The following is a 24273-nucleotide window of genomic DNA, read 5'->3' on the forward strand; positions in this document are numbered from 1 at the left end:
AATGAAGAATCTGCAGAGTACAAATAAATGTCCTCACAGAACAACAAAGGGCTTGAAGCAAACCTAAATAACCACATTCTGGGATTTTTTTCCTCACTGCAAATGGCTCGCATGAATATAAAATAGCATTCGAGGATGGCACAAAACTCCTGAACAAAAAAAAACGAAGTCACTCAAAATTCTAATATTGAAGTACTGTTTGTCCAGCATATCATTCCAAATGTACCCCAAAAATATTAGGCCTTCTCACGTTGTAGTATAGGTAAATATAAGGCCCAGTGTAAGTGCAACCAAGACATGTTTGCCAGCCAGTGGTGAATGGTGATATTACGACTTAAAAGTACAGTTGGATTCGCATATTCGCAAAATATTTTTTTTCTTTTCAGTGTTTTTTCATACTTTATATTTTCCCAGTTTTTGAAGGATCCCCCCCACCCATCATTTCCTCCAGTTTTTTTGTGGAAAACATATATTGAAGATTTATCAGCGTTTTTTTGAAGAATGTTTTGCGTTTATAAAAAAAAACCTAGAAAAAAAAAATCCCTAAAAATTTTTTTTTTTTCTAAAATGAATCAAGGGGCCACTCACTACGGTGGCATGCGGCCTGCTGGCCGCCAGTTGCCCATCCCTGATCTACAGTAATTATCAACAGGCTATTGTATTTTCTGTTCAAATCTCCCCCGTGAAATCCTACCCACCCCCCTCAAGGCACAAAAAAAGGAAACAAGCAAGACACTTGAGTCCCCAACTGATGTCATGCCCCCAGGAAGACCATGTGCAAGAGTGCTCCTCTATCTATCTGTCAGTCATGCAGAAGTAGCAGCATCATTCCGCAGTCCTCGACGAGACAGACAGAAGAGCGAGGGAAGGAGGGAGGGAGGGAGAGGGGACCCTCTCCTCCCCCCACATGCAAACAGGCATCCGCCGCCAGGAGAGAGAGAGAGAGATTGAGAGAGAGAGAGAGAGAGAGGTAGAGGGAGAGAGAGCGAGCCAGAGAAGAGAGGGGGAGGAGACTCACCCGCTTCAGGGGCCTATGGTCCATCAAAGGGCTTCGCAGGAACAGTAAAACAACAGCAGCTGTTAGCACCAATGCCCGTGTGGCAGTGGGCCGTGAGTGTGTGCGTAGGCAATGTGCATGGTGTGTGTTATTGGGTGTGCGTGCACATGCGCGTCGAACGTTATGGCTCACCTGTGGCGGCATCGGAGCAGGAATCTCAGGATCTTGCGTGCAGCCTGGTTCTGTTTTTTAGTCAGAAGGTTGCTGGTGGGCAAAGGCAGAAGAGTGACTTTTGGGGGGGGGGGGGCGGGGGGGGGGTAGGGTGGGTCACAATGATTGTGTGCAAGGGTGTGTGTTTTCATGGCTTTAGTACCTGAGGGAGTGTCTGTAGGAGCGGTAGTATTGCTGTATGAGGACTGCTGCTCTGCGACTCTGTTGGAACTTCCTCTGCTCATGGAAACTCCGGAAACGACTCTGGATCAGGATGGCTGCCAGGGTCATCCTCTTATAAAGTGCATACTGAAAGCAATAATGTTGTAAAATCTTCATTCAAGAGTGGATCTGAAATTTTCCACGGCGGAACAAACACATAAAAAAAAAAAAAAAGCTTCAAAAAGATGCTTTGTCCTTAAAGATGTAGCCTATATGGAAAGTCATTTGAGCATTTATTCGATATCCTTGATATCCAATTTAAGGTTCATGTTATACTACTCTTTGTTCTCATTAGTAAGACAAATCAGCACACTAATAGAATGACGGTCTTATAAGTCACGCTTGCTCCACAACTGCTACGTCTTTTGACCTACTACTACCTGGTATCTGGATATCAGGTACTGTATATCAAGTAAATGCTCAAATGGCTTTAAAACCCGTTGCAGCATTTATTCAATATCCTTGATATCTTAAGGTCGATGTACTAACCCTAACCCTAAGAACATATTGTCATTTTCAAAATATATTATCTATAATTAATTTTAATTATTTAACCATTTGTTAAAAAAAAATTAAAAAAACATTGCCAAATGTGTCAGAGATTTTTTAATTTATTTTTTCAGTTTTAAAATTTTACATTAAATTAACCACAATTACCTAAACAACTAAATGAATAAAAAGAAGAATACATTTTTTTTTTTCAAATGGCTAAACTAATGCAACACATTTTACAGAACTGATAATCCAAATGCTTGGCGGGTGCATTTCTTGCTTTGTGACGACAAAAGAAAGGTCCAAGCAATGGCAAAGAGCAAAAGTATGGACATGCAAAGTGTTGAAGCGGTTCGTGTCCTGGCTGCTCGGTTGACAATAAAAATGAATAAATAAAAACAAGATCAGTACATACACTAGAAAGTGTTTTAAATTGCTGCGTCTAAAAAAAGGCAATGCTTGCAGACCCCTGCGCACACGCTTGGTGTCTTAGCAAATTTGCCATGCGGTGGCTCTTTTGGTGCATGCATCTCTGTCCAAGGCCGCTCAGTACAATGTGGTTGACTCATAAATTAACAATAAGAATAAAAGAAAAATGGAATGTAGACTGCAAAATTGCTGGGTGTACGCAAAGTGACTTGGATCCTATTTCCTCTGCAGGTACGACACTACCTATTATTACGTATAGAACGAACGTTTACTTTTTAAACTTGTATAAAAGCTAATGTTACACGTTACTCAAAGGTTTGCCTGTTCAGTTTAAAAAGAATGGCAACAGTTTTGCCCACTATTTATTTTATGTGAAATTTGACTTCAAAATAAAAACCCTTCCGCCAACTAAAGCAGGGGTTCGGAATCTATAGAGAAAAGAAAATCATCAACAGAAGATTTTTTTTTTCTTTGATGAGAAAAGTGAATTTTTTTGTATTCAAGAAAAAAAACAAAAGAACAAAGACATTTTTCGTTGGAATAAAAAGTCGGAATCTTTCGGGAATTTTTCCATGATACGGATGTAATATTAAATATTAAAGTCAAATTTAACAGTGATAGAAAGTCATATTTCAACAAGTGATTAAAAAAAATACCATTATACTGTTAATGTTACGCCTTGTATTCTGGAAGAGTTGCCATTAAGCTCTAAAAAAAGTCATGAAAAAAGACTTCTGTTCGAAAAGATTTTCTGACTTAATTCCTGTAATAATACAACTTTTGACCTAAAAAATATATATATAAATAAAAGAAATAAATAACTTGATTTATTCTGGGTTTTATGTCTATTTGGACCAAATACACGTTCGATGTATAATTGGCCCAAAGCCGGGTTAAGCGAGGAGTAAATGTCTTATTGGCTGGCCGGTCGCCATAGGTACAGTAGGTGTGCACTTTGTAAAATGATAAGACATATAAATTTATTGAGTACCTTAATTAGTAATGTAGGTCAGTTTAATACTGTCCAAACATTGAATCATACCTGCTTGTATCTCTTATAGCAGCGTTGAATCACTGCTGCAATCTCTTTGCGTTGTTCCTGAATAGGACCCTGAAGGGGGTGATGGTAAGAATTTGTATAAAAGCTGCTCATGCAAGCAAGCAAACATGTATCACGCAAGATAGATACATGACAGGAAGAGTATATAATATAAGAATTTACAGTCTAGTCACCGTAATGTGATGTGAAATTGGAGTGGAGGTCCTACAAGAAAATGCCTACCTTGTGTTTTCGAAGGGAGTGCAGAGCATTCCTGATGGTCTCACACAGCTCTCTCTGCTCTGCTTCGGTCATGGCAAGAAAGGACGAGTCCGTTTTCAACCGTTCCGCTTTCATAGCTGCAGAGAGGAAAGAGTTCCAGTCAGAGGGGGGTCGGCGGGGTTCGCTTAGCTTGAGGACACTGCTCACCCTCAGGCCCTGAGTGAGAGTTTGGTTTCGGGCCGGGAGTCTGCGGCTTGGCATTGAGGAACCTGCAGAGCAGCAACAAAGCAAAGCGTCCGTTGAAATCAAGTGGTGACTACAGTTAATCAGGTTATAACGCTTTAACTGACCTTTCCACCTCGGCAAGATAACCAGACAGAAGTCTGACGTCGCCGCCGAGGCCCACCCGTCCGGAATCTGTTTCTGTCTCCATATCCTCCTGTTTGAGTCGAGCAGTGGATGTCTCCATGATGTGATCAGCAAGCATTGAAATGTCCATCTGCAACACACACACACAATTAATCCGTTATAGAAAAAAAAAAAACAATCGATGATTTGGAGCTTAAAAAACTCATCTGAGTAGCTGTAAGTCAAGGTAGCAACGTCTTTATAAATGTGTCGAGGTAGAGTGCTCTCTCTACCTGCAAGTCCTCTGTGTTATCCTGATAGGTCAGCAGCTCTGTCTCCTCCCCCCTGTCGGACAGGACTCTCTGGCGCAGGTGAACAGCCAGTCGCTCCTTGCCTAGAATCCGCCTGGCTAGACTACGCTGACCCAGAGTCTGCCTCAGACTCCACCTGGCGCCCCCTCCAGATGCTCCTATCCTGGCCTGCAGGTGGGAGTGGGAGGGGCTGGGGAGCTGAGGACAGTCAGGAGTGAAGCTGGCAGGAGGTGCGCTCCGATTGCTGAGGTTGGGATGTTGGGTTTGTTGAGGACTTGGGAGAGGGGAAGAGTGAGTGTGGTGGTTTGGGAGGGAGTTGAGGTTGCTGGAGGTTGAGTTAGCGAGCTGTTGCTGAGCGGGTTTGAGTCTTTTAGCTGGGGGTGGACCCCCTTGCTCTCCCTGGGTTGTCTGTGAAGCTCTGTGTCCTGTTTGGTTCCAGGTCTGGTTGCTGGGTTGGCTCTCAGTCCGGGCTCGCCTCAGTTCTGGGAAAAGTGGAATACGATCTGAATATAAGCATGTCATGTAATGTGTACTGCCATTGCACTAAGCACAAGTTCTAAGTGGTCAGTTCATCCAAAAATATGTTTTTTACTGTCAGTCTACCCAAGACATTTTTTAAAGATAATGGGTCAACATTTTGAAAGAAATAATATATTTCCATGGACACTCTCATCTGTATGGTAAATGTGAAAAAGCTAAAGTTGACGTCTTGCCGAGCGCAAAAGGGGGAAAGCAAGCCTCTGACTGTGTGATGTCACTCTTGAACCTGCTAGTTGAAAACTAACCAAAATTGGGTGAAATAGCTAACACAGTGCTGGGGCAAAAAGGGATTGAATTATTTATACCCAGTGCATTGGGTTGAGGATTTGACCCAGCACATTGGGTCAACATTTTGATCCAACAAGGGGTAAAATCTACCCATACTGATGAGTTAAAGTTACCAAGAAATGGGTTACCATGTTATAGGTTTAGCTGTGATTAAAGTTAGCATAATTTTATTACAAACATTATCCACTAACAGCAAAAAGACATGGATAAAATGTTTGATTTTTTCCAAACCTCAAAAATTCTTTAAAAAAAAACCCCATATGTTTTACATGGTGTCAAAATGGGGTAAAAAAATCCCAGAAAAAAACTAAGGAAAACAAATAAAAAAATATATGACAAAATAGAAGAAAATCAGTGAATATATGCGGGGGACGACTTCATATATATAAAGAACTTTTATGAATTCTGCTTTTCACCTCCCTGTTAGAGAACAGCAAGTTGTGCAAAAGTGTGCGTTCAAAAGTTTAGAGGAGGTCGAATTAAGTTCACCTTTAAAGGTCATAATGCATTTTAGGTTCATCCTGAATTTTTATCCGGAAGCCCAATATCCCTAACATTTTGGGAGTATTGTGTATATAATGTCTCTGCGCTTTGTACCACAGGGAAGAGATTGAAGAAATCGAAATTGAATGATCGCTTCAAGAAATATCAAAATGTCATTGTCACATTCTTGTCTTTCTGTCCAAAATCTCAGACACATTCTTAAATCAAATATTTCTAGAGCAAAAACATAGTGTATTGTTGACAGACAGTCTCTCCCACCTGAGTTTGGATTTGAGGAGTGGCTGTTGTTTATTCTGCTGATCTCAGAGCCTCCTCTCCACCTGTCCATCCACACGTCAGCAGGCTGATTCGGAGCTTGAGGACTTTGTTGCAGCTGCTCCAAGAGTTCAGCCAGCCGTGTGTGGCCCCGAGATCTGGCGATGTTGAGCGGCAAGCGTCCCAGAGAATCGGGAATAGCCAAAGCTCTCGGATCCCACTGGTAAAGCACCAGTGCTGCATCGGTATGACCCAGAGCACATGCCCACATCTGGAGAGACCAAATGGGATGCTGTCACACGCACGGACGTGGCGAGAAGACCGCATAAGGAAATATCGATCACTCACCAGTGGCGTGCAGGAGAAGTGGTCGACGTTAAGAGGATCCACTTCCAGCTCGAGGTCAATACTGTCAGCGTGCTTGGTGCTGCAAAGCAAGAACGGTCACGTGAGATGCCGCGCCTCTCTTGATAGTCTGCTCCGATTGTTTATGACTCACCGCCAGCGGATGAGGGTCTGAATGAGCCCGGCGTAGCCCTGAGCTGCAGCCAGATGCAATAAGGTCATTCCTCTTGAGTTCTTGCTGTGGACGAGCTGATTGGAGGAAGCCCAACACGGCTGGGACATCATCTTCTCACACACAACAACAACTCGACCCTCAAATGAACTGTGGTCAGGAGACGTCTGGGGAAGAAAAAGGTACAGCGATGAAAGTGTTGTTTTATTTCCACCAAGGAGGTGTTTTCAGCGTTACACAAAATGGATCGCAAAATTTCGACAAAGCTTTGCCCCAAGGAAGAACCCGTTAATCTTGGATACAAAACTGTGAAAAATATATATAGTGGCGCCTTGACATATGAGTTCACTTCATTCTGTGAGCATGCTTGTATCTCAAACCACCTTTCTCCATTGAAATAAATGGATATGCCATTAATCTGTTCTAACCTCCTCCAAAAAAATTCTAATGATAAAAATAACACTTAATGGTGTTTATGCTATACCTCAATTATAAAAACATACAGTAATAATAACATATAGTAAGTTGTAAAGACTGACACGTTCATGATTACTTAATTGTGCGTCACTTTATGGTGCATATGCCTTGGTCACCAGGGGGCAGTAAACTACAGTAAGATTAGCTGCTTTCTTCACAGAGGATATAGGATATATTCCCATGAGTACTATTATATTGACTGCCGACCTTGCTTAAAGGATTCTAACTGGTTATACTGGTATAGGAAAACAACTGCTTTGAGGACCATTTCTCTCCCAGCTGGAGATTTGAAGTGCCCTTATCCAACACAAAAAGTTCCAGAGACCCTTTTTTTTCAACTGAGATGCATGCAATTCCAAATTGGGTGCATATGTTTATATCTATACCTACATGTATATAGTTTATATTTTCATCCATATATCTATCGATTTATATCTATATAAGATATCTATTCAGATTTCTTTTTGGTTCATTTATGTCAAAGAAATAGTTCACTCAAACAAATTGCATCGTTCTTACTTGCGACTGCTGTTCTGTGGCTCCCCCTCCCTCTACACCTCCACTCTTGGTTGCCATAGTTTCTGAGCTGGGGTTTTGATTGGTTATATCAGCCATCCTCTGTTCCATCTGCTCCAGACGCTCCAAGATGGACATCCTGAACTGGGTATCTGCAGAAAATAACACATGAATAGATGATTTAGTCAAAACAACATTTACTGAGTGTTTTGAGATATACAGTCCGGAAGGTTGCGTATGAGTTTTTTTTTTTTTTATATATAGAAGGCTTGATATAGAAGGTTGAATCTACACACCCAAGGACCATCCAGGGTCGGAATCAGCACTTGAAAGTGAATTTAATATACTGTACATAAGTGCATGCATCCAGCAACAAACCTTGTTCTAAATATTTTTACATGGCTGTAAGTGTGACCCTTTAATCCTGTGCAGCTGCAGTTTGCTGCAGTGCACATCATGTCACTCAGGCTCTTTATTTTCCCTCCTCTCCTCTCTGCTGTCTGTAGCACACAGACTGAGGGGAAAAAAAAGGAGGGAGGAGCCACGTGAGTGACACAAACATCAGGCTCCAAACGTTTCAGTCCCACCAATCAGAGGGAGACAATGTCAGTCAGTTGGAATAAAAAGCCAATCAGATGACATACGATATTCGCCTATTGATGTAAACAAAAAAACTCGAACCACAGAGCAAGAAACAGATTCAAAAGAAGAATTTAGTTCAAAATTGTTGACACGTTTGGTACATTTCAAAACAATTATATACCATTTTTTCGCTTTATGGATATTGTCAACTGGCAAATGCTTTACGATAGTGACCATATTTCCCAAGCCGCTCTTACTGACTTCTATTTTTCACCATCAATGCATGTTCAAAGTTATCCTTTGGTGAGACTTTCATTCCAGAACTTATCCATTGTTTTCGCAGTCGTATTCCTCGCCAGAAAAACTCATTATGAACAACATCATTAGAGCTAATACAACTGCTTATCGTCATACTTTTGATGAGATTGTTATGGTCCCTGGACTCTGTTGCATCCATTTTCAAGTTTATAGATTTCCATCTATAAACATGCCATAGATAATAACAACAGCAATAAAAAAAATGTCAATGCACACACACTGCTACGCAGGTCAACTGGGGAAAATGTGCATGGCATACACATAGGTCATAAACAGCATCGGGTTTGATATTGGCTGCTAACTTGCTATTGTGTGAGCAGCTCCAAGGCAAACAGCCTCCCTGCACTTGTTGTAGTGTTATTGTTCTCCAGCTCTGTTTCCAACAGAGTGTTTTTTCTTTTAGCTCAAACATTTAAGCAGGAATACAAAATGGCTAGACCATTACCTGAATCTAATCTTCATAATAGCCACAATCTAACAACAAATGACTTGAATGCAATCACGCAAGACAAAGCAGTTAGACAACGGCACCAGCGGAATAAACAACAACTCGAATCATGCACCACATGGACGCAAAACAACAATTTCCAGACATCAATTCTGAAATGAAATGATATCAGATCATCTACGAACCCAAACAACGAGTGTCTCTTTGTTCCAGTTTCTGCTCAACCGCGTTAGTTTGAAGTGTGCGACACACACGTCGATACTCCCAACAACAGAGCAAGAGAAGGGGGTGGGTGAGAGAGCGAGAGAGAGAGAGAGAGAGAGAGAGAGAGAGAGAGAGAGAGAGAGAGAGAGAGAGAGAGAGAGAGAACGCGCACGTTGTGTGTGAAGAGAGCAGCGGCGCTCTTCTCTTCAAATCAGCCCGCCAGACTTTGGAGCAGCAGGAGGTTTAGGTCGTCATCGTCGCATTTGAAGACTGCATTCCCAAATAGCTGGAGCAGACGTGAACGACTTTTAATTCATTTTATGTTTTACCTACGCGGTTTGGTGTTGCATCACCACGAAAGTGCGCTTCACCAAAGTCCCGAGACGTGTTTACAAATACAACCCTTAGCGGGCTGTATGGGACGGCGATCGAGCCACATTGTCTTTGCCCTTCAGTCGTGCATGCAGTACGCTGTGACCGTGCAGCCGCATTGCCGCAGTGCGCAACGCGCAGACTGGGGGGCGCATGCACATACACACACGCGCGGGCGCGGTGAAATCAGGGCATGCGTCGCTGAGGAGACACGTGTGTTACCAACACAGGCTTTGCATTAAAGCCCAAACCACCTGCTTAATTGCCCTCTAACACCATGTACTGCGGTACACCTTTAAATCGAATCTGATGTAATTAAACATGATGAATGTCTGACAATGCTCGCTTATTTGCATGAGCGGGGTCTCCCCAAAAATAACAGCACATTTTAAGTGGAGAGAGAATCCAAAGACACACTTAAGCCTAACAGTCACATACTGTATCACATTGACGTTTTTGCTCCACAGGGGGCCATGCAAAATCCATCCGTGCATTTTCTATAAATCGGCTATTCTCGTTGGGGTCACGGGTGTGCTGGAGCCCATCATGGCTGACTTTGTCCGAGAGGTAGGGTGTGCCCTTGATTGGACCCTAAGCCAATCACACATAGACAAATAGACAAACTGCCGAGCTAGGATTTTTTCCTTGCCGGCCAAGGATATCTCTGGGGGTCTGCAGAACAAAAAGATGCTTTTATAAAAACCAAAAATTCTTCAGAAAACGTTGATAAAAATTAATGATATGTTCCCTACAGGGGACGAGAGGAAATTCCCGGAAAAAAATTGGAAAATACCGAAACGTCAATTATGTGGTCTGGCACCTGGGGGGGGGGGGTCACATCATATTTCAGGGGGGCCAGTGCCCCTGCTAACCCCCCTAGCTCCGCCAGTGCACGGTAGACATGCTAACCACAAGTCTGTCCGGTGTTGTGCCATTAACAAACACAATGTTTCAATCTTGTAAGAGAGAGAAAGTGTATGTCTCAAACCTTGAAACAAATTCCATTTCAAGCATTTTCAATAATTCCAAGCGATTGGTGGGAACTTTCATAGTACGTATAACCTCCATGTTGCCACAATACACAGCTGAATGCTCTCACCGTCCAAAGACAGCCAGTCATGCTGAGAGGATGGGAGGGCAGGAAGGTCGCGCGCCTTGTATTCAAACACCACTGAAGAGGAGATGACTTCGCCACCCATTGCTACCTGCAGCATGACGAGTCCTGTGTCATGGGCTGGAAAGAACCATGAGGTAAAGAATTAAAATACAGTGGGAAATGACTTCAATATAGGACAGTGCGTTTATAGCTAGCTTTTTGTGTACCTGCAAGAAATAGTGTGTCGTCTTCAGTGATCCTACCAAGTGATGCAGGATGTGACTCATGCAATTGAATGCACCACCCAAAGAAGCATTGTAACCTGTGTGCCTCAGCGTATATGTTCTGACTGGGCACTAATGAGATCTGCCTCGCAAAAAGTATGTCAGAAAAGTATCAAGAAAAAGTTTATGACTTCAAATAGTGTAATGTTGTAGTTTTTACATACAAGGTGTATCAAAAAACTTCTAGGATGGATGTCACCATGCAAGGATGTATTTGAAATCCAAACTATCTGTACATTATTCCCCTTGAAGTAATCCCCCTGGAGATTAACACCCTTTCCCAGTCTTCTCTGCCATAGTTTCACGCACTCCTGAAACAATCCTTTTGAAATCCTCCATAGCTCTGTTGACAGTGCTGTCTTGATGTTAAAGCTTGGAAAAGGGGAAAAATATCCACCCACAGCCACTTTGGGTTTTTGCACAGCGATTTTCTTTTCTGCTAGGAACTGCAGGATGCTCTGGCCATTGTGAGCAGGCACACCGTTAAGTTGCCCGGCCCACAACTGTCACCTTTTCTCGCACACTGAATGAAGCAAACGCCACAGGATCTGTTTGAGATTGTCTGACCAACATTGAAGAGGAAAACTCGTAGGTTGTATACTGTATCGTTTGTGACAATAGTCCTTAAACCTTTCTGACACACATCCACTTGCATCCGGTCAATTGAGGGCGCTGAGGTCCCCTACCACATGTTTGTCGCCAATTACTATCTTTGAAGTAAAAAAAAGTACATTATGTATATTCTATTTCTCTCTCTCTCTCTCTCTCTCTCTCTCTCTCTCTATATATATATATATATATATATATATATATATATATATATATATATATATATATATATATATATATACACAGTATATGTATAATAAATACATTTTAATGATGTTTAAAACTGTGGCTGGAGACTCTGTGCCTGTCAAATAATAAAATGCATCAGCAGATACTGCGTAGACGTGATACCTGGACAGTAGCAGCGTAGCACGCCAGGCTGGATGAGGGCAGCAGGGACGCTGATGTGGTCAAACAGACAGCTGTACTCACTGCTTGATTCTAACCATGGCCCCGTGATAAGCACCTTCACACCACCCTGCAGCAAAAACACTGGTTAGTGGAATGTGACACAATGTGGCGAGTTCATCACAGGGAGCCGGAGTGGAGTAAACAGCCTCAAAAAGTCTCAAAACAGAATGAGGTCGAACTGAAAATAATCGGATAACATTTTCACAGATTTTAGACAAATCAAGCAGCTAAAAAGATGATTCAATGTGTAAGAAATGGTTTAGGTTTAAATTTGACATCATCAAGCATTCTACCAGTGGACAGAGCACGGTTTCAACTAGTAAAGGCATACAGTGCAAATAACCAAACTTCTAGACTTTATGAAACTCTCTAAATTATTGTTTTTTAAAAACGACAATCGGATGTGTAGGAATTGAGGTGCATTTGGGAAAGTGTTAGGAGTAAACAAATACAAAATGTTCCTGTTTGAATTTCACCTTTGATACCGTGAATAAAGGACAGAGAATAATGTCCTGAAAATGATCAAAAAACATCTCCAGTGTTATTCGCCGACTGTACAATTCAATGCAACACATGGATGAATTAATGAAGCCACCCAGAGGAATCCATGTCATATTGAAATTTCATTAACTCAGCAATCAGTCGAGAGCATGAGTCCATTTTTTAGCAGCCAGTACAAGCCGTCTTCCATCATGTGTCAGTCTCGATTTGACTCCAGGCAACAATGATGAATAAATAATGATACTAATGTTGTTACTAACCTCTGGATAAGACCACTCGGGGGAGTAGTCTGTCACACCAAACAGCCTGGCGGTCTCTTGGAGCATTCCCAGAGCTCCCTGCTCCACTTCCGAGCCCTGCAGGTGGCCTTCCCCCGTGCCCTGCTCCTCTCCCGCCGCGCCCTCCTGAGGCATCAGGACCCCGTTGACGGCAGCGCCTACCCCGCCCGCGGACCCTTCAACTGAGATGAAATCGTTGATGAGATCAGAGAACTGGCTTCCAAACGAAGCCTCAAAGCCCTCCAGGCTGATGGCTGCTCCTGCTGCAGCCGCTGTGGCAGTAACGCCTCCACCTTGTGGAGGAAGGGAGGAATTGTAGAGCGCCCTTTCAATACTTGCACCGGCGCCGATTGACTGAGGACTGGCCACCACCGAGCCGCCGGCCCCCGACAAGCTTACTCCATTACATAGAATTTCATTCTCCCTTCCTCCCGCAGCTCCGCAGCCCCCTCCCGCTTCCTCGCCGACTCCGTTGCCATCTGCGGTTTGAAGGTAGTGTTCAGCGTCCACACCGGCGTACGCCTCATGAGCAGCGGCAGACTTGAGCATTAACTCTCCGCCGTTCTCGAGAACTTTGCCGGCGACCCCCTGACGAACCCCGCCGCCGGGCTGCTCAACGTTAGCGTCCTGGCTCGTCAGTGGGAAAGAGGCCGCGGGCGCTCCTTTTGCATTCCTTCCGCACAGGGCTTGGTCTTGACTGGTTTGGTGGAGGTGCGGATGGTGGTCTCCGTTGGCGATCGGGGTGTCTGCCGGCAGGCTCATGTAAGCTCGGGCGTCATCTGATTCCTGCGGGGCCTCGGCGCCGTTGGTCTGCTGCTGGGAGGGCTGGTTGGCGTGCGCCGAGGTCTGGAGGAAGAGGTTTGGCGAAGGGTGGTGCGCGGACTGGGTTAGACCCGGGACGCACGGCGATGACATGACGGCGCTGAAGTCCATCTGCTCCAGAGTGGTGCTGGGGCTGAGGCCGGCCCCCTCTCCTACGTAGCTACTCTGAGGGGCCAGCGGCTGCTCCATAGGTGTGGCTTCCTTCTTGATGTTGTTGACCAGGGATGGGTTGTACACAAAGCCGTTGGATGAACAGTGGATCCCCCCGTCGTTACCGTTGCACCCCTCGGTCTTCCCTCCGCCTCCTCCGTAGGTTTGACCCTGCTTGGGGTTATTAAGGAAGCAGTCAGGGTCAAACGTCATGGCGGTCTCGGGAAGGCTGACTCCTCCGCCGGAGTCTAGCGAGCTGGAAAGTACCAACTCTCCTCCCTCTCCTAAGCCGACGGCACCGGGAAACGAGGCAAACCTCTGGTTCTCGGGCGCAACGGCCAACAGGATGCCGGGGGCGGCGCTCTCGTGGGCGGACGGCAGCAGGTGGGTGTGGCCGGCCGAATAAACCGAATCGCCGGTCAGCGTGGTGACTTCAGACATGAAGACAGCGGTGCTCTGCGACAGGCCGGCACCGATGGCGAGCGCGGGGCTGTCGGCCATGTCGCTGGTGATCGAGAGCGGGGAACTCTGGGTGGTGTCTGGGACTTCCACCTGGTTGGTGGAGGTAGAGGAGGACACTTCCATGCTGCTCTGCGGGAGAAGGGAGGGCTTCGTCATTCGGCCATTCCTCCGGTCGCCCCCGCCTGCCCTGCTCCTGCGCCCCCCGGGACTGGGCTCCGTCTGGCCCTCTGATACGTCACTGTTCTGAACCTCTGTGCCATCTGCTTCCTCAGATCTCTGGCCTGCTGTACCGCCGCCACCCGCTGCAGCGCCACCCCCTGCTGCTGCCCCCGACTCCTGCTTGGATGAGATGATGCGCTGCTTGACGCTGGAGCATTTCTGATGCAGGCTGCTTCCAGCACCTGACACACAAGGAATACAACATTTACATTACATTTTCAATTTTAAAAACAAATGTCAAACGGTGGTCGACTGGTTAGCACGTCCGCCTCACAGTTCAGAGCTCGTGGGTTCGATCCCGGCCCAGGCCTCCCTGTGTGGAGCTTGCATGTTCTCCCCGTGCCTGCGTGGGTTTTCTCCGGGTACTCCGGTTTCCTCCCACATTCCAAAAACATGCTCGGTAGGTTAATTGGACACTCTAAATTGCCCCTAGGTGTGATTGTGAGTGCGGATGTTTGTCTCTGTGTGCCCTGCGATTGGTTGGCAATCAATTCAGGGTGTCCCCCGCCTACTGCCCGAAGATAGCTGGGATAGGCTCCCGCTCGCCCCGCGACCCTTGTGAGGATAAGCGGTATGGATAATGGATGGATGGACGAACGTGAAACATACAGAAAAGCTTGAGTTTAATTCCGCATGACGTTGAGGTATCATTTTTGTACGTGTACGTTGGCGCCCTCTCGTGACAGGAATGTAAACTGAAGGTATTCATTTGTAGTGCAATTCACTGTCAGTGTGATCCAAATCTCTCTTTTACTCTCATGTAAAATGCACGAGTTTATTTGTAAAACATTTCAATTCAAACAAGATACAAAAACACATTTGTAATCCTAAATTTGGTGTGTTTGTGAAGCAAATGGAGAGATATATGTGATTCACTGAGTAAAGAGAGAGAGATGAGTACTATTTAAATCAACAAGCCACTTTGTTTCTGGGCAGCCGTCCTTATTCGCCCTTCAAAAGCAGATCAAAAGATGCGAGATTAGGTAATTTTCTGTGTGTGTGTGTATGTGTGTGTGTGTGTACTGAAGTTATCTTCTCTCTCTGATGCTGATTTATGAATAATACATGCTGGATATTTCGGGCACCTCCAGCTTGGGCCCCTCTATCCATCCACCCCTTTCTCTTTGGTTCTTCGGTACAATGTGTACTTGCCTGTAGGTGGCAGCATGGCACTGACTTTTGGAATTATCCCACCACAAAAACAAAAACATTAAAAAAAAAAATTAAAAAAAAAAAAAATCGCACAGCCGGTTCTTTATAGTAGTATCTACATCGTAAATTGTGCAGTTGCCTCTTAATTCAGACGGATTTTCAAAAGGCAAGCCAGTAGCTTTTCAAGTCTTACATCTCAAGTTTGGGTATGTTTGTTTTTCATCTTTTGAATTCTAATCGCAACGACAGCTTTGGTTGCTGACACAGTGTGACTCCCATTCTGGTTTAGGACAAGTGTGTGGGCTGAAACACAGGAAAGAGAGAGAGAGCAGGATTGCGGCGAGGGGTGGAAAGTGGAAACGCGAACTCACACATAGGTTTGAGTTGTCCGATGAGCTCCTCCTTGCTCCACTTGGCCCACTCCTTCCTGTCCGTGTTGATAGAGCAAAGAACAGGGCCGCACGGCTTCCCGCTATCGTCCACCGCCGGAACGTTCAGATAGTGCACCAGCACGATGTCTGGGTTCTATAACACAGCAACGCACATCTCTTCGGTAAAACTTTATTTTTGCTCATCTGTCTCGGTAAGCAAAGGGAGCACATCGATACGGCGTATTTGCAGAAGGAGGGGAAAAGGACACGGAAAGCAGAGGAGTATGTGGAGGTCAGGAGGGAGGTCCGATATAGCGTGTCAGACAAGATTCTCTCACCTGCCTATAAAACATTTAACAGCGTAAGCCCACTCACCACTCTCCCTCACATTCGCAGGGCCAGCAGAAACGTCCGCACGTGCATGCGATTTAGAGAGTGAATGAACGAATCGGGGAATGAGCCGGTCAGCATGGAGCTCGCCATACTGTAGCCCGCCAGCAGACCTATGGAATTGATATCCCATGAATGATTCAACAAGTGTGTATGTGGCTGGTGTGAGCGAGAGAGGCTCCGCTTGATAAAAGATTCAGGAGACAGACTCAGGTGAGGGGGGGGGGAGGGGGGGTTCGGGAGGGCGTGCTGAGGTGGAACAAGAAAATGGCACAGTGGGCTGCCACGGCACCACACCGTGCGATGCAACCGAACAGACAGGCTCATTCATGATCATATTCGCTGATGTGATGTGATATATGTGCAAAGAGCAGAAAATGGCACATTACAGATCGAGGAAGCAGAAGTTCCCCTGCCAATTTTGGACTCCGAGAGTCACGAGGGAGTCAAGTGCGCGGAAAAATAAAATGTATTTGATAGGGGGCAAATTCAATTTACAGCATGTGGCGAGAATGTCCTTGTAAAATTCATGTGACAAATTATGCAAGGCCTATTGGCGAGGAATGCATGAATGTATTGAATTTCCATATTTTAAATGAACATCGTTGGGCCTTCAATATTTGCTTGGAAATGAAGGGGATGTTTAAGATTCAACATGTAGGTCTGCACATGATGAGGTTCTGGTGACCCGCACTTGCATGGCCAATCAGGGAGCTGTATGTGTGTGTGTGTGTGTGTGTGTGTGTGTGTGTGTAGGTAGGGCTGTGTGTGCGTGTTTTTCACACGGGCCGGGGGCGGGGGCGCGAATCTAAAATCTATACGTGCCGATTGTGTGTGCGCACGTTGCACGTCGCTCCGGGGTGTTTTCGGGGAGGAGACCACATGGAGAGTAGCGCCCTAAGACCGTAATAGCTGGAAAAGTTCTGGCGGGGAAAAGTTTTCTCAGCAAACCACGTTCACGTCATACCAGATATATCCTGAGTGGGACGATAAACCCAGCAATGGCGTCCAGTTTTATTATTACCCCACTTTTTAGTACAGTCTGCCTCATTAAATTTTGAAGAGGAGGATGTTTATCAATGGTTTATGTTGGAGGTTACTGTGCTGTTTGGAAAATGTAATGGACAATTTAGGAGATTAAACATGTGGTGCGTAAAATTAACAATATACTATACAGTTTCTGGTAGTTTAGTTTGGTGTAGAGTTGTGAATGAAACCTTTACATAACATGCTCGAGGAAGAATTCTTTGTCGAGCCAAAGCGACGTGGCCGTAAACAGCTAACAAAGGGCAATGGTCACTAGGTGTAAATTATGCCTCCCTGTTATACAGTCTTCTTGTTTTAATGTAGAGATGCTGGGGAAGGGGGCGGGTGGCTTACCTGCAGCAGCCAATAGCATCTACGGTGGAAGGTGGGGATGATGGAGGAGTGGACGTAGCAGCCATACAGACACTAGAGAGAGGAGAGGAGATTTCGGGGGGGGGGGGGGGGGGGGGCAAGGGAGAAAAGAAAATGGAGGGAGCGGGACACAAGGAGAGTATGAGGTGAGGACAGCAAAGGAGAGAACAGCAAAGGAGAACTCAGGTTATAGCCACTTAGGTCGTATTCATTTAGGAGCCAAACATGCCGTTGTCATTTTGAAAAGGCCCTTCATCAGATGTTGTCGACTTATAAAATATCAATATTTGGCACCGGCGTAGATGTATAAATATCGCAAGAGGATCAATACGTGGACCCTGCTCTGGCTCCTTTGGGATTTCCCTGCATGCGGAAGGTTGAAACGGTCTTCTAACAAGGTCGTCGCGTAAAATACAATCGCACATACAGCGGCGGTGAATACTTGACATGCAGGATATGAAATAGCAACATCAAAAGTCGGTTCTGTTTGCTGTCTGTCTCATTGGCGCTCTCATTTTCTTGCCATTTTGCTTCTTCTGAGAAGAAACCCGCCAGCTATCTAAAGTGTGTTTGGCCAAAGGCAGAGTGCATTTCCATATATTTCCATCTGATATGAGGGAGGCTCTCGATCCTTGGGTTGTGTTTTTCCTCCCCGGCTTCCCGCCTCACCCGGTCCTCCTCCTCTCCCGCCCGCTCCGCCATTCCTGCCCCCTGCGCGACACGATGCTTTCTTGCTCGAGGGGTCCCGGGAAGAGGTGACACAAACAATTACTGAGCAACTACCAGGGAGAGAAACACTTGCCTTTGGATGTGTGTGTGTGCGCGGGTGTGCGCGCGGGTGTGTCTGTGTGCGTTTGTGCACGGCAGCAGAAAAATGCATGTCAGATGATTGTCAGCGTGAGTGTGGGCTTGTAAATAATAGAGGTGCAGATGGGAATACTTGATCTCAATTATTCCCTTTGCCTATGTCTGCTGTTCATTTATGCGCAGCCAGTGAGCTTTCCGTACACATCCATGCGCTGCCTCGCTGTCGCGCCTTTGCTTTCCAATCTCCCTCCGTCTTTCTCTTTCTGACACATGCATGCTCGCCGCTCTCACCTCTTGGTACAGTCCTGCTGAATAATCAATTTTTCAGCTGGCTGTTGTGACTCAAACGCGCACACACACACACACACACACGCACGCACACACACAGGCACGCACAGACGCTGCCTTGAGACTGGATCGATACCCCTCTCTGTTCTGCTGAAGAAGGCATTGACATCATTCCTGGCTGTGGGCCAAACGCACTCTTCTCCTTCAGAAAGAGAGAGAGGGGAAGGGAGACGGGGACAGGAGCGGGAGCGGGGGGAGCGAGGAGGAGGGACACACGCGCACACATTCGCGCGCCGCACACAGGTCTACAGTATTGCTCTTCGCCCCGTAGCTCCGGCGTGTGTGTGTGTGGGTGTGTTTGTGTGTGCCCTCGCGTTCCACACGTGTGTCTACAAGGAGTGAAGGAGTGACTAACATTATGGATCGGATTGGCAACTCAGCACAAAAAGAGATCACAGACTTGTTTCTTGTTCGTGGCAGGCTCTCACCTCCACACCCTGGACTTTGAGCTTCATGTGATCCTCTCGGGTGGTCTTCCCGTCTTTCCGTTTCTTCCAGCAGTAGCCATCTTTCCTGTATTTCACCTTCTTGCGGTTGTAGAGGATCATGGAGCCATTTTGAGGCCTGTTCGGAGGGAAGAGCAAAAGTGTACAAACGAAGCACACGGTGTGAGAATTAGTTTGGCAGAAGAGAATAAATGTTGCGCAAAAAGTGGCCACGTCTTTGATATTGTCAGCGTTTCATTGCTCAGTGACGTGGAAACTATCCAGTGTTATTGGCAAAGAATGTCAAGGTTACACTCCCAAATTCAACACACACACAATGGAGACTGCACTATTGTGTTAATATTTAAGTAGGTCCATCCATTAACACAGCTCAAGCATTAGCTTCTGAGTACTTGAGCATTACATACAATTAGAGGTGCAACAATTAATCGATCAATCGACAGCTGATCTATTATCACCACAATCAGGTTTTTGGGGGTTATCATAAATGAATTGTCTAGATACCTATTTAAATTTAAAATGGTCCAAATGCTTGGAATTTCAGCTTCTAATGTGCTTTGACAGTTTTTGAAACTGCACATTTGTACTTTCATCGTTACTAAAATTTGTGTTTTGCTTTGACGTCACCTGTTTTTGCGTTTGTTGATGGCTAATATTGCCCAATTTTTTGAATTTTTGCTTGATTTTCACTGTAACATGTTTTGCATATAGATTTGAAAGAATACTGTATGTACCTGTTTGAAAAAACAGATACAGCCTCATCAAAGAAAATACCAATGCCAAAACTTGCATATTATTAGCACTTTCAAAAAACAAAAATATGGAATATGACAAAAAAGTAGAGCCAATTTGGAACAAAAACAAGGTCATTTTCACATTCAGCAACATCAAAATACCCTAAAACCGTTGAAACTTTCTTGGCACCAAAATGTCTGTTGACCAGTGTTACCTTTGTGGTTAATCAAAAAAAAACATTTGCTTTTATTTTGGGAAAACAATGATCAACATTTTTGCCTAATACTGGAGATGCTGATGTACAAAACCAGAAACTGAATTTGTCAATTTGAAATAATATCGTAATGTTTTTAAATAAAGGCATGCAAATTATTATTATTTTTATCCGATTCATCCATCAACTGACAAAATAATCAACTGATTAAAATATTATCAAATCAATCATTAGTTGCAGTCCTACACACAATATCACATCAATAAGTATTAAGACACATCTCTTACTCAATAAAGGAATGAGAGTTTGGACTAGCCCCATTATGCCACTTTCCACGCACTACGGCTCAGCTCATTTCATTTAGCCTCCAGTTTAACACAACAAAATAGTACCGCGAGAACAATGTGAATACCAAGCCAAAATTGCATCAGCCCGAACAAGACACACCAACAAACAACAACGATGGATCTGCTGTGTTTACTGGGGCAAACATTAGTATGTGATTTAACTTTTCAAGTCATGAGACCTAAAATGTTGCAAGAACCTGTTAAATCCTTGGCATCAAAGTCAAATTTCTTTTTTTTTTCTGCTTTATGTCAGCTCATTGTCCTGGGAAAATCCCTTTGGCGTTTGAACGACTATCAGCGGTGTTCAACACAGGAGCCTCACTGTCCTCATCCCATTGTGTAGGAAGCAATTGCCTCTGTTTCACTGACCTCGCCGTGCATTTCATTATTTTAACAGGGTAATCGCATCACTTGTACGAACGAGCGTTGTCTGTCTTTTGCAAGTTCTGTCTGGTAGGCACAGGTGTCTGACACTTCATTGATAAAATTGAATCGCCAATAAGAGGATAGCAATGGTTTATATCGCATAGGGTTAGAGTTAGCTTGGCCTTCAGTGGGTACTTCTTCATCTCACGTTAGCACCGCTATCATGTCGTAACTATAGAAACCAAACCAACACTATTTTACAAAAAAGTAGCATAACAGCACACAACTGTGGGCCTGGGTGTGCACAGGACCACCCGGATTAACAGACTGCCCATCCAGTGTGATTCATGAAAAAAATATATACTTTAAAATTTTTAGTAATTTATTATAAAATTATTTTTGAATTTGTGTTTTGTTGTGTTTTTTTATTTTATTGAACATAAAGAATGGCAAAATTGTGGTTGTCTAAGGAAGATCCGAACTTCATATTATTCAGTTTGTCGTTTTACCCGAATATACGATATGTCGGGACAGGAGGATTGTGCTCAGTGAGAGAAATATTCAGGCCCACCCTGATTTTTCCAGGCCCACCCATTAGCCACGTTCTGGCTCCGCTCCTGGTGCCATGTACATCATCTGGAGCACCAGAGCAGGTTAGATTGACATGGGCACACACGATATGTGCATACAGTGCAGTCAAGAGCAATGCTAATGAAATGAAGAAATCACACAGTTGGTAATACAATTAATGTAATTAAATACAATTTAATGGAAGAAACATAAGAATTCCGATTGTAAATGTAGGTCAGTCCGTCTGACAGTTGAAAGACTTGCTGACCTTGATGGCCATCTGAGAATATGATATGGACACATTTGGTACCTTGATTCACCAGGTGCTAGAAACTGAGCCATCATATCCAGTTGAATCTAACCTAATCATTGACACTCCCATGCTTCTAACTTTGCATTACCGCTTTCGAGAACTTGATCTTAACTTCAAACACCTTTCAATTGAACTAGAACAGAGACTTTAAGCCAGGCTCTTGCAGGTCCAAGCAATCAAACAAATTCTTACTCTTCTGAGTGAATGGACAAAATTCCAACAGGTACATTCCAAAACGTCATCGTCTTATAGACGCTGTTGTCGCTGCAAAGAGATAAATAAATCTAATTTGCAATTAGCGTTTGGGGTCAAGTACTTTTGTCCGTAGAGTGTAGCTGGAAGAATGTCCTTTAACGCAGGGGTCCCCAACCACCGGGCCGCGGACTGGTACCGGGCCGCAGGCCACTTTGGACCGGGACGTACAAAAAAACAAACATACAGTACTTCCTGTTTATTTATTACCTGAGGCTGAAAAACATTTAATTTTGAAAAGTGACCGGATTCTCTCCGTTACATCTCTGACTGACTCTTAACTATATGTCAAGTTGTCTCCGTCGCGTAACGCTAACATTAAATGCACAAGCTAGCAAATGACTAAAATAAACACATGAATTTGGAAAGTTCCAGCCCCCCGACCCCTAACGGGGGAATAGTTACAGGGCCGCGAAGGGTATGGACTTGTATGAACCGGTCCGTGGCAGAAAAAAGGTTGGCAACCACTGCTTTAAAGAACACATAAACACACACGGACGCCAGGTGAACATATGCATGAAAAGACCGAGACACTATAGCAATGTCACAGATGGCGGGACCTACCGCCATGTGTTCTCTAAGCTCAATGTCAAACCTGCTGCTCAGCAATCAATCATTCTTCTATAACATTAAGGACAAGTGAATGTGGTAATATGTGTGTGTGTGGGGTGTGTGTGCGTGGGTGTGCGTGCGTGTGTGTTGGGCGTTGGTGCGCAAAATGCATCTTTGCCTTATCTCATGACAACAGAAACAATCAATAAACTAACAGATACTCACAAGCGTGCACGCAAACACACATCGTCTTTATCCCTCTTATCAGGCCATCTCTTTATTTTGTCTTGACTGTGTCCCTCCATTCTCATCGCTTTCCTCTCAGTCTCATCTTCTCGTCTCATCCATTCCCTTCACTACGCCGCGCTCGCCTCGAGTTTGACGTGGGCACATATGGACTGGGATGATTGCAATTTACGCTGCGCGCAGTGTGTAGTAAAATTGAATTTGCTTTGAACTGATTTTCTTTGACACCGCAAATCTGTTCTGTTTTTGGGGGTAGGGGGGGTGGGGGGGGGTGAAGCCTGCCAGCTTGGAAGCCGAGTGGAGACCCCCACCTTCCGATCAAAGATGAGTTTAGTCTCTGTCTCGAGCCGTGTGAGTCATCTCAGGGCTGCTGATTCTAATTATGTTATGGAGACGATGGATGAGATCAGATGTGCCCGCGCGCGCGTGCGTGTGTGCGTGCGTACGCGTTCACGCGGTGCCCGTTGCTCCTTGCAAACCCTCCGATTCAAGCAGACATAAATGCTATTGATTGTAACTGGTCTGTGATGTGTGGGATATAAAAAGCTTTTCCACCGTTCCACGGTGTAGCCGAGCGAAAACAGAGAAGGCAAGGGGAGGAGAGTGGAAAAAGAGAAGGCAAAGATAAGGAGACAGAGTGGGCTATTGAGTGTGTCCGGTAAAGGGAGGAGAGAAGGAGGCGAGAAGACGTGAGACGATCCAGACGAGGTAACAGTCATTACTCTGAACTTGGATTCCATTGAGAGGAGAAATGAAGGTCATTGATTGCTGTCTTAATATCAGCCCCGCAACGGCGCAACCGCAAGTGCCCGCGTGTGGATACAAACACACGCGGAACGGCGCGGGCACATAAATGTCACCGTCTCCGTTAGCTGAGCTCCTTTCCATCTGATGGGATTAGGTGTAATCTGTTCTAATCGTGCCTCATGTCATGTATAAATGGGATTATATCTAACTGCTGCTCAATAACACCAATTCGACTGCTGCTGCCGTGGCTGCTGGGAAGCTGAGGCGGTACGGCAGCACAACCAATCAATGAGAAATCCATCCGCAACATAAACTGTGCTGCTGGCCTCAGGCTGCTCCTGAGAAGAGTCCTTCAGCTCGCACAATGAGAGCACAGAGGTATCACCTCAGGCTCTCTGTGGCATCAGTAATCACAAATGGGGCCATAAGGTGACCGCTGCACTTACTTGACTTTTTCTCCACTTCTTCTTCTCTGCCATCATGCCCTCTCTGTGTTTTAATACCAAAAATTGACACTATACGCAGTGGTGGGAAGTAAGTCCAAACACGTCATTACAGCATTTTCAGGTATCTGTATTTTACTGTAGTGCTTATTTTTACGCTTTAATTTTTTTTTTGACATCTTACACGTGCTAACAGATGTCTGCACATTTGTACTCGGTCAAAATAGGCATTTTATTTTCTTCAGGCAAAGCAGAGACATGTCTCTGTTAAAAGTGTACATTTGTGGGATGAATACAAAAATGTGTGGTTCTACTACCTTTTAAAGGAATGCGTAAAATCAACCCCCAAATTTTCTTGATTATAATCTTCTATACAGCCCCACTAGTCTAAACTTGATATTCCGGGTAATATTTCGTGGAATACAATATGGTCTGTCAATATGGTTGCTTACA

At 44.8% G+C, this 24273-nt stretch overlaps 1 protein-coding gene across 4 annotated transcripts in view; it reads right to left on the reverse strand.

The window, feature by feature from the left end:
- Positions 1-24273, reverse strand: part of LOC147142369 (calmodulin-binding transcription activator 1-like) — a 63550-nt gene that overhangs the window by 4284 nt on the left and 34993 nt on the right. The window contains exons 5-22 of one of the 4 annotated variants that reach the window (XM_086040473.1): positions 19018-19153; positions 17417-17488; positions 15647-15800; positions 12453-14305; positions 11632-11758; positions 10391-10525; positions 7371-7519; positions 6357-6541; positions 6206-6284; positions 5861-6128; positions 4253-4752; positions 3962-4110; positions 3819-3880; positions 3633-3748; positions 3393-3461; positions 1371-1516; positions 1190-1261; positions 1019-1049 (exon numbers count right to left, since the gene is read on the reverse strand). In XM_086040473.1, coding sequence (XP_085896599.1) covers positions 1019-1049; positions 1190-1261; positions 1371-1516; positions 3393-3461; positions 3633-3748; positions 3819-3880; positions 3962-4110; positions 4253-4752; positions 5861-6128; positions 6206-6284; positions 6357-6541; positions 7371-7519; positions 10391-10525; positions 11632-11758; positions 12453-14305; positions 15647-15800; positions 17417-17488; positions 19018-19153 — 4303 coding nt within the window. The remainder of the gene's footprint in view (positions 1-1018; positions 1050-1189; positions 1262-1370; positions 1517-3392; positions 3462-3632; positions 3749-3818; positions 3881-3961; positions 4111-4252; positions 4753-5860; positions 6129-6205; positions 6285-6356; positions 6542-7370; positions 7520-10390; positions 10526-11631; positions 11759-12452; positions 14306-15646; positions 15801-17416; positions 17489-19017; positions 19154-24273) is intronic. The other 3 variants (XM_086040472.1, XM_086040475.1, XM_086040474.1) reach the window with 3 other exon arrangements.

The sequence above is a fragment of the Filicampus tigris genome, chromosome 9, assembly GCF_054856515.1.
Source record: "Filicampus tigris isolate MCC_2025a chromosome 9, RoL_Ftig_1.0, whole genome shotgun sequence".
NCBI classification, from domain to species: Eukaryota; Metazoa; Chordata; class Actinopteri; order Syngnathiformes; family Syngnathidae; genus Filicampus; species Filicampus tigris.